This window comes from Athene cunicularia (assembly GCF_003259725.1).
Source record: "Athene cunicularia isolate RWA chromosome 2 unlocalized genomic scaffold, athCun1 chr2_part1, whole genome shotgun sequence".
Classification (NCBI taxonomy): Eukaryota; Metazoa; Chordata; class Aves; order Strigiformes; family Strigidae; genus Athene; species Athene cunicularia.
The window spans coordinates 51,683,458-51,693,457 of NW_020799095.1; the positions used below are offsets into that span (position 1 = coordinate 51,683,458).

Consider the following 10,000-nt stretch of genomic DNA (forward strand, 5'->3'; position numbering starts at 1 on the left):
GCAGGGGACCCCGGTAGGAGCGGGCAGGGCCGCTCGGGTGCGCGGGGCAGCGGAGGGGGGGTCGTTATTTTCGAGAAGGTTGAGCAGCAGCTTTTCGCCTGCCCCCTCCCTGCGCTGCCTTCCCCCCTTCTCCTCCCGTCTCTGCCGCGACTGTAATGATTATCGGTGGTAGGTGACACGGAGTGCCACCACCGCCACCAGCCCCTGTCGCGCCGGCTGCAGGCAATGGGGAAGGGTTATTTTCTCGCCCAGCCGCCATTCTTTGCTCCCTCCCCACACGCAGGCACACGCACACTTGCTTTTATGCATCTGGGCTGCCCAGGCTACTAGTGAACAAGTGTCCAAAGCTGGAAAGATTTGGACTGTGCTCCTTATTTCTAGTTCGCTGGGTTTTTTTTCGAGTAGAGGGCTGCACGGGTTTTTTCCTTCCTTACTTTGTTTTTGTTTTGGGTTTGGGTTTTTTTTTTTAGTTTTAATTTCCTTGGTATTGCAGCGTGCAAAGGCATGCCACAGCCCATACTCACTTTTCCTGGGCTAAGTTAAGAGCTTCCACTTGAAAGTTTTTCTTTTCCTCTGTGAACAGGGCCCACTGCTTGCTTAGTTTCTCACATAACCAAGTGGGAGCCCCAATGTCTTCTGCTTTCTGTGTAGGCCCCTTGCTCCACTGTTTTATCCCCCCTCTCCCTCCCTTCTAAAAGAAAAAAAGTCATTCTTCTGCTTCGAAACTATAATGACTTTTAAGATGCATCTGTGGGGAGAGAAAGGCAGCAAAGTTGAAGCCTGAGGAGGATTTTGACTATTGTATCTGAACTTTACAGCCCTGAAGCTTAAGGCAGCATGAATCCACTTCATCAGGTTAAAACATCTGTCAGACTGGCAAATCGTTAAGCCTCCTGCTCCTTCCCAGGGTATTTGGGGAGCCAGGGAGTGAGTCCCACACTGTCCAGGGCTGCTAAAGGGGCCACTCAACCTGCTTCAAGAAAACCCTGGGTGTTGACAATAACAGACGCACAGAGAAACGCTTCCTTCTGTCACAGCAGAGGAGCAAAGCAGTGTATTTTCCTTCTCTTTTTTTTTTTTTTTTTTTTTTTTTCCCCTTAGGAAACAGTGGTTGTGTGAAATAAATTAATAGAGGCAAGCATTAGTATTTTATTAGGTAAACAAGATTTGTTGAGCCCAGTCTCTGTTGGGGTAGGTTCTAGGTCTAAGAATTTATCACTAGTGTGATAAACTTTTACATGCTCTGAATCCATTTCAATACAGAAAAATAAAACCCCACTACTTCATTATGACACTCCTGGCGAGTTAATAAATTGAAAAAAATTGTTAAACTAGGTTTTTGTTTTGTTTTGTGAATCTTATCTATGTAGCCATGTCACCCGAGATTAGAACAAGAGATATGCTAAAAAGAAACGCTTGCATATGGTGGGTAGATTAAGGACAAAGAATCTTTTTGTCATGGAAATGTTTTTTTTTTCCCCCTTTTTTGGGGGGTTTTGTTTTGTTTACTTCATCACATAGAATTTCTCACACTTGGTTTGTTTTGTATTGCCCTCAATGACTACATGATCAAATGAATGGATTTATTTCTGCCGAATGAGAAAGACAGTCTTTCCATCAAAAGGACTACATTGCATCCCAGTGAGGAATTTTAAAGCGTTATTATTGTGGTCCCTGAATAGCACAAAATCGGCTTTCACAGCAGCCCTAAAATGCAACAATGTAAATACTTTTCAGCCTTAGAAGGCTGTTATCAAAATGTGCTATGTTTCCTTTTATTAAAACATATTTTAATTAATAGAGTGAAACCCTTCACAGTTAACAATTAACAAGCTAAAGTAGTGCTGTTGGTTTTGCACTTTCATTTGAGAAATGTGAACAAGGTGGAGACAGGATACACGAGTAGAGGGCTATCTAGTGCACATTAGTGTAATGTAAATCATTTACACGTTATATTAGGAAGCTTAACGATTGCTATACTGAAAGCAATTTTATAGGCCAGATATAATGAGCACTCCAAATCTCATGAATTAAAACACTTCTTGTCAAGTCAGAGTTCTTCGTTTCTGTTCACAGCTGTAATCAAGATATTGCTACAGTTCCTGAGCATATTTTGCAACAGGCCAAAAATAGTTTGCACAGTGCAAGAATATTTGTCGGTTTTAGAAAGAAAACTCTTTAAGCAGTATTATTTGATGCATGTAGCCTTTTCACTAATTTGGCTGTTTATCTCCAAATGTGGAAGTTGTTGTTAACACAAGATTAAGCAAATGAAGCCTATTATTTATTTAATGAAATCTGTTTAATATCACCCTAAAATAGATTTTATTAAGTGAAGCATTTCAAAATGAATGTCCCATAAACGTAATCCGCGGGGTGAAGGGACATTCAGAGTAGCAGGGAGAAGCCTGGCAGTTTGGGGAGCAGAATGGAAGATAAACATTAGGCCAGATTTTAAGCTGACTGGGCACACCATAACTTTCATGCTACTGTTACCACAGAAGTTTTAGAATCAGAACAAATAATTTTATAGCTAGCTTGAGCTACAGCTAACACAACTGCATTCAAACAGGGTAGTGTCATGATGGTGAGAAACTGTTGGAAATCTGAAGATAATTACCGATGTCATCAACTACAGATTTACACTCAAAATCCTTTGAAATTATTTGTCAAAAGCGAAATGCTAAAAATATTTTTTTTTTTTAATAATTTTGAAAAGAAGTGTTAACAAACAGCTGGTGATGATATATTACGTGAATAATTGCACTGTAGAAGAGTGAACAAAGATACCAATTAAAAAAAAAAAAACAAACCAAACAACAAAACAAAACAAAAAAACCCACTTTGAGATTAGTAAATTAGAAGATGTGATGGAAATCATTTACAAAACAGCAGCAAAAGGACTCAGATGACTGCCTGTCGAATACAATAATCTGAGTTTCTCAGTAAATGTAAAGCATTGTAATAGCTGGAATTACATTTCTAATACACTTGCCTAATTCAACAGATTACAAACAAAACAGAATTATAGATACAATGCACATGCTTCAACTCTGATTATTTTTTCTATTAAACCGTGGATATAGCATTTATATTTTCAAAGTAGGGATAGTAAAAGGTTGGGGTTTTTTGTAATGCTGAAAAGTGATTCTTAGAGTGTGCAAGTGAAGTTCCGGTAAGGGTGATGACGAATGATGTTTTGGACTTTTTCATGCAAAGTTTCTGGCAAAGATGTATCATTGTTTAGTCTGAAATGGAAGGGATACTTTGTAGTGAACTGTGTAATGACAATTTTCTAACCTTCCTTTTGCTATCAGTTTTGTAAACATAGGACCTGTGTCCCCCCTGCTCCTTACAACATAGTCTTAAACTGATGGATCTTTTTCATCTGGTCAAGTGGGCTTGGGCTGTATAGTTCTGAGCAGTTCGTGACTGCACTTGGTATTTTTCTGGAGTGTGTACACAGACACACATGCTCCGCTACAGCAGTGATACAGTTCGCTGTGGAGCAGCCAGCTTCATGTAAGCGTGTTCACTTTACCTGCATATACAGAGGGTAAAAACACATTTTGGAGGGACATTCCTATGTACAAAATAGAGGTTATTCCACATCGGTTAGACACCATTGCCTTTAAAACTTGAGAAGTCACAAGCTGCTGTCAGTAAACATAAAACTTAGGTGGTTTTTGCACATGTTTGTTCTGAGGCAAATGTAAGAGAAGGTTTTTTGTTTTGAAAAATAAAGGCCAAATAGGTATTGCTATAAATTGTCCCTTTGATAAGAAGTAGTAATTGAAATTTCATACAAACAGTTCTGCTATTACGGTAGAGACTTAACATTCAAAATATGTAACATCTGTATTTGTATAATACTTAAAATATTCTGGTTTGAACTGTGTTAGCGATAGGAAAATATTTAGAATAATAAGGAAACTACAACAATCAGACAGTTTGCTGATGTATGTATAACAGTGAAAGGAGACAAAACTAGGTCAGATTTTATCTGGTGGTACTGATTTTGAGGAAGTCTCACCATCTCCTGAGGTAGACAGTAAGGCTTTGCTTTTTTTTTTTTTTTTTTTTTTTTTGGAGTGGGAGGGAGGAAATTTTGAAATGTGTTGGTTTAAATTCTGTGTAATTAAACTATTAATATGCATACATTTAGCTGTTGGAACTTCTTGCCTAAATAAGAGGAAAAACTACAATTCAAAAAACGGGTGGCATTTAAAACAAAGAGTAAAAATAAACAAATTAATAATGAGTATTAGTGCCATTTCTGAAAAATAGTTTGAGTCCTGGGAAGATTTTCTGTATACGTTTCTTTCATTTGATTTGTTGACTGCCAAGCCAGGACAAGCACATCTGTTGACTATCCATCAGTCAGGACATGAGTCAATCACTTTTGCTGATAATAAACCAGGTCTGGCATGACATTAAAATAGTTAAGTACTGACGCATTTTCCAAAATAAAGCATGTAAAAATAATTTCTTTCATAATATTTCATCTGTAAAATAAGGGTAATTTGCTATTTTATTTTTCAGAGGAAGCATCAGTAAATATATTTCCAGCAGTAAATTTTTATTGAATGGTACATTTCAATGTAAAGGGCCAAAATCCTGTTTCCTTCACCCTCTTAAAATTTCCCTCTATATGTAGTGAAGGTTTTCCATTAATTAAAAAGAGGGAAGTTAAGCCAAAATATACTTTTAGGAGCTGGTTCAGTTACAGTGCTGTTGGACGTAGAGTACTTTTCTTCTCATTGAGGAAAACCTCTTCGAAATTGGGAAAGCCAGAAAAATAGTTGTTTAAAAGGGTGACAGCAAACCATAATGAAATGCACTTTAAAACTATGTTTCTTTTAAGTTGAAAAGTGAAAAGTTAGCGGACTGAAGAGTGGGCCCTTTAGTATTTCCTTGCTGTTGTTAGGGTACACAAAGTGAGCGCTCTTGAACAATATTTCTTATGGGGTAAGCTAAATCTTTAAAAAGAGCCCTTCTGAACCTCTTATTGCCAGCCTCTAATACTGGTTCCAAACACACCCCCCACTTTCACCACTCCTCCTGAAAATTTGGACCCTATCACTGGCTGAAAAAGAAACACCAAAACACGTCCAAACTTCTGACCTGGAGAGCGAGGCACACCGAAATATTTGGGAAGGCTGTTGACCTCCTCCAGAAGCCGCCGGCCGGTCGGCCAGGGTGGGTGCATGGGGCATGGGTGCAAGAGATACAGGTGGGTGCTGGGTGGACGGGTGGGTGCTGCTGTGGGTGGCCGGTGGGCCCCTTCAGGAGCCCAGCCCGCAGCCGGGGATTCGGGGGGATTGCGAGGGGATTGCTGAGTGCCAGAGAGCTTCCCCAGGACTCTCCCTGAGGGTGGGTAGTTAGAAGTGCTTTGACAAGGCTTGCTGATTTAACCTTTGCCTGCTTTGCCCTGCCAGGGGTGGCCACTAGATGTCAAGCTCATAATACAATTAGTACATCTGTGCAGTTGACCTTGGCAGCACGGCTTACCACTGTTCTGTTAAGTGTTAACACTGAATTTGAGTGTTAACTAGAGATCCCTCTGAGTTTGCTACATGCTGTACAGCTTATCAAATGCCCATCTAGTTCAGCACAAGTGTTTACAGTTCTTAAAGAAGGAAAAAGGTTTCCTTTTGTGAAGCCCAGCATCTTGAGCTGCTTAATTAACCCTGCAGGTGCCACAGTTTTTTTTGTTTCAGTTAATCAAAACCAACTCGCTATTCAAGAGATTATTTCTATTGGTGCCATTTAATATTTTTATTTTATGAATTTATTGATGTAGTAATGTTCCCAAAGCTGGAAATGATGAAAGCTAATGAATTTGTTTAGCTCTTTAAAATGCTTTGCTATCCTGTGCAATACAGCCATATACAGAACGGTAAATGAGCAGAAGGACTGAGCTGCACAACTGGCATCGAATCACTCGGGTTTGCTCTTTCAAGCACTCCTGCATGTGAGTAATTTCACCCAAAGGAGTAGTGCCGTTGAGTCCCGTATGTGTAAGTTCAGTTTTGAGACACTTAGGAGATGCAGGTTTGGGTCCTCACATTGGCTTCTGTTATTGTGAGCCTCCAAACACAGGTTTGTCAGCGTTTCTGTGGTTGTTCAGAGAGTGGCTGGCTTCATTCTGCAAGGTGTTAGAGTTACGCGGTTCAAGATGTAGTTAATTATATACTTACCAAAACAGGAAAGCTATGGAGAATCTCGTGCTCTGCTCCTTTCTTCTAGTTGTTTTGGCTTGGTTAGTTTTTCCCATGTCTTTTTCATATCAGCTATGTTAGAAGTACTGACCTCGTTTTTTTTTTTAGGATTCCCAATAAAACTTGATACATTCTAAATAAACTTAGCTCCTACAAACATCAGTATATTTGCACACAAAAGCTATGCAACCCGAAATTAATATATACATGCCATAACATCCAACCCAATAGTTGTTTTAGGATTTTGAAAAACATAATGTAGGTCTTATTTAATATGATATCTTGCGCAAATATTCCAAGCAATTTGTGAAGCTTGCATCTGTTCCACATCTGCGTACACGTAGAAAGGCGTCAGTGTTTGAGATAACGAAGTGCTTCACTGCACAGATTAGAAACTGCAAATGTTTTAAACAGAATACAGTTAGTGCCTGTGCCACAGGTGGCTGTTACTTAACAAATTCTGAGATTTAGGCTACTGAATAGATCAAACCGAGTGTGCCAGGTCAGTACCGGGTTTTGCATAGCAAGAGTGCCCTCCACTGTTCAAATCCATACTAGCAGCTTTTGTGGTCTGAGAAAAAGGACAGAAAATTTTTCTATTGAGTCTGGAATTTCTTCTACATTGTTAAACACAGTAGGGGTCTCTATTTGTCTCCTCCTGTTTCACAGCTTGGGCTCAGTATGTGATAATTCATCTTTCTTTATGGGATTCAAAGCTATCATAAAGAGTTAAAAAGAATTAATTTGCAAGAAAATAAACGTGTTCTAACAATTTAAGAAAACTTTCTTTAAAAGCTCCGTCAATTGTAAGAGATGATAAAGCTAAGGAAAAAGTAATACTGTTCTTCTCAAGGATCAATACGTAGTTACAAGGCTACTGTTTCCAAATGAATGTAATTTTGAAAAACAAATTTATTATTTCCTTTAATACATTTTCTTACTTTATTTAAATAGTGCTTGGGGAAAAATAAGTATGTGTATTCTAATGATAGGAGTAGTAAATGATTGTCCTGTATCGGTGCCCTATACTCAGAGTTTTGTTTATAATATTGCTTGTTTAAAGATACCAAAATGATGCGAGCTGCACTTTGAAATGGTTATTGGATTTGCATGTGAGAGCATTTTATACATCTGTTTTCATAGTTAGCAGACATTTTATCTTTAGCTGATAAATTTTTTTTTTTTTTTTTTTTTTTTTTTTTTTTTTTTGGAACTTCTTCAGTTTGTACACTGCTTCTCAGTGAAAGATCAGTGGAGTTTTTTTCTTCCTGAAAGAAATTCCTACATTTAGAAAATATTGTCTCAAATATGCAGCTCTGAATGTAGAAATAATAGTAACTCATATAACACTTTTCCATGTTTTCATTTGTATTATTGCATATAGTCTTAAAAAGAAGCTTCAGAAAATGTTTTACTCACATTTTTGTTGGATTCCTTTACAAGACACTTTTGTTTGAATGCTTCAGGAAGGTATCAGGAATTTGAAAGAGATGAAAGCCTAGAAAACATTGATTCTCTTACCCGATTTTATCCAAGTGTCTTATGAATCATGCATAATTTGAGGAATCTGTGATACAGAGTAACAAAATATAACAAAATACTGAATTGTCAGAGAACATTTCATTGAAATAGTCTTTATTTAATATAAGTTAAAAGGTGATTTTCAGGCTATTTACATGTACAGAACTAGAAGTGATTTAAGTTGAGACAAAATGAAAAGATTCTGGAGCAAAGATGAAAGAGTGGAGTCAGTTGAAGCTTTATCCAGACTGGAACCAGCTAGTCCGAAGAAAGGGTGCATTTCATAAACAGCATATGTTTTCATAATTAACCTGACTAGAGTGTGATGTTTAATTTCAGTCTGTTTCACAAAAGTAGATGGAAGCATTTTCGAAGTAGCCATTCATTATATTTTCCCTTGCACATCACGCAAGAGGCTTTTTTCTCACACAGGGCAGAAAGACATATGCCTGTGATAAAAATTCAGAACTAGTAAAGCCAGGTTTACAAATCCTCTGTGTGTGCGGTCAGAAGCTGTGACAATTTTTTGTCAACTCTACACATTCCCTGATGGTGACTGAAAGACCCACGGCACCCTTTCAGCCCTCTCCCTTCCTCTCAGATGGCAAGAAAACAGGCCAACACCATCCTCCCTGCAGCCATGCGTTGCTCCAGCCTGAAAAAGCGTTCGGTGGGTACGCTTAGTGAGGGTGACAGAGCAAAGTCTCCGAGTGTCAACCCCTTGTACCCCCTTCATTGAGTCAGCAGAGCACCTGAGCAGCTTCAGGTATCACCATCCCAAAGTGCCTTTCTCAAAATCCCTTTATTTGAATTTCTGTGGGCTAATTTTAGGGCCAGACCCCAATGATGCAAGGTGACACACTCTGCTAGAGCCACCACAGCTCTGCGGGTTGGCTCCTGCTTAGGAGCTCACCCCAGGTACCTTTTGAGAGATGTTGCCTGCAATTTTTCACCTGTTTTCATAGGGTAAGCTTTATGTGCTGTAATTCATCTTGCATCCCGTAGCAGCTTCAGATTAGTCTGTTAGCTGTTAGACTGCTAATGAGAAAAAGAAAATAACTGAGAGGTTATTAGTGGCTGAGATCCTGACTGCTTGACAAAACTCCCATTCAACACCTTTTGTGCAACTAAGAACTGCAAAATTCAACCCATGTCTATAAGATTAAGCAAGTGTTCCACTTAATTCCCCCAAAGTCCTTGAAAATTTTTGCTGCGCTACATCCTCACTGTAATAATAAAAATTGTTGCTTCTCTTCAGGAAAAATAAAAGAAAAAGATTAAATTCTTCAGTACTTAATGGATTTAATCACTTTGTAATACATCAGAAAATGAAAGCAAGCTATAAAAAATAAGGAAACATGTAAAAATGCTGTGTTTTCCTGTAATAGGTATGTGCTGTAACTAAAAAAAAAAGATTAATATTTAAAATTTTTAATAATCTGGAATAATGATAAAATTTTGGTATTGCTCTCTGTCATTCAGAATCTGATCGAGCAAACAACAAAATAGCCGTTCATGTGTAGGCATATGCGTTTAAGCTTTATGCCTTGTTGAAGTGGGTGAGAACTTACACTTCAAAAGCGACAATAAATACAGTACCTCAGTGCTTTCATATTAATAAGTACTACTAAAAGGGAGGTTAAAAACCTCATTTATGAAATTCTGGGGCTATGTCCATTTCTCCAATAGACATACACATATTTTAAAAAATTTATCAGTTGCTATTCTGAATCTTGCTCCCCCCACCCCCCCCGGAGTGTTTGTTGGGTCAAAACCACAAAGACTGCTGTTTGCGTGACTGGTTCGTACTCTTTCAATCCTGCTAATTTCAGCGGAGTTTCTAATGTGAGTAAAGGCTACTCCTCTGAGTAGGAGTTGTTGGATAGTCATTCTGTGAAGAATCTTAGTAGACTCAGTGTGCTGTGCAGGGAACGTACCATCATCTATGGCAAAGCAGCGTTTACATCGGTGCCATCTGTGTCACCTGCTTGCGTACCAGTCCAAGAAAGTAAAGCTTTGAGAGAGATTTAACTTGTTTGATTTCTTAAGAAATAACATAATAATTTATCCTAAATTGAAAATACTGTGGTGGAGCTCTTTATATGTCTACTTTGAAATTGGTTGGGGGGGGTGGAGAACCTTAATGACGCTCTAGCATTGTTCTCTAAAATATTTTTCAAAAGCAGTCCTTGAATATTTCAAGACAGACAACGATATGAATGCACTTGGACTGGTCATTTTAAAAGTATTCTTGCTAT

At 38.4% G+C, this 10,000-nt stretch overlaps 1 protein-coding gene across 1 annotated transcript in view; it reads left to right on the forward strand.

The window, feature by feature from the left end:
- Nucleotides 1-5,214: 5,214 nt before the first annotated feature.
- SALL3 (spalt like transcription factor 3) overlaps nt 5,215-10,000 on the forward strand; it is a 16,764-nt gene continuing 11,978 nt past the window's right edge. The window contains exon 1 of the mRNA XM_026843583.1: nt 5,215-5,233. Within this exon, the coding sequence (XP_026699384.1) occupies nt 5,215-5,233 (19 nt within the window). The remainder of the gene's footprint in view (nt 5,234-10,000) is intronic.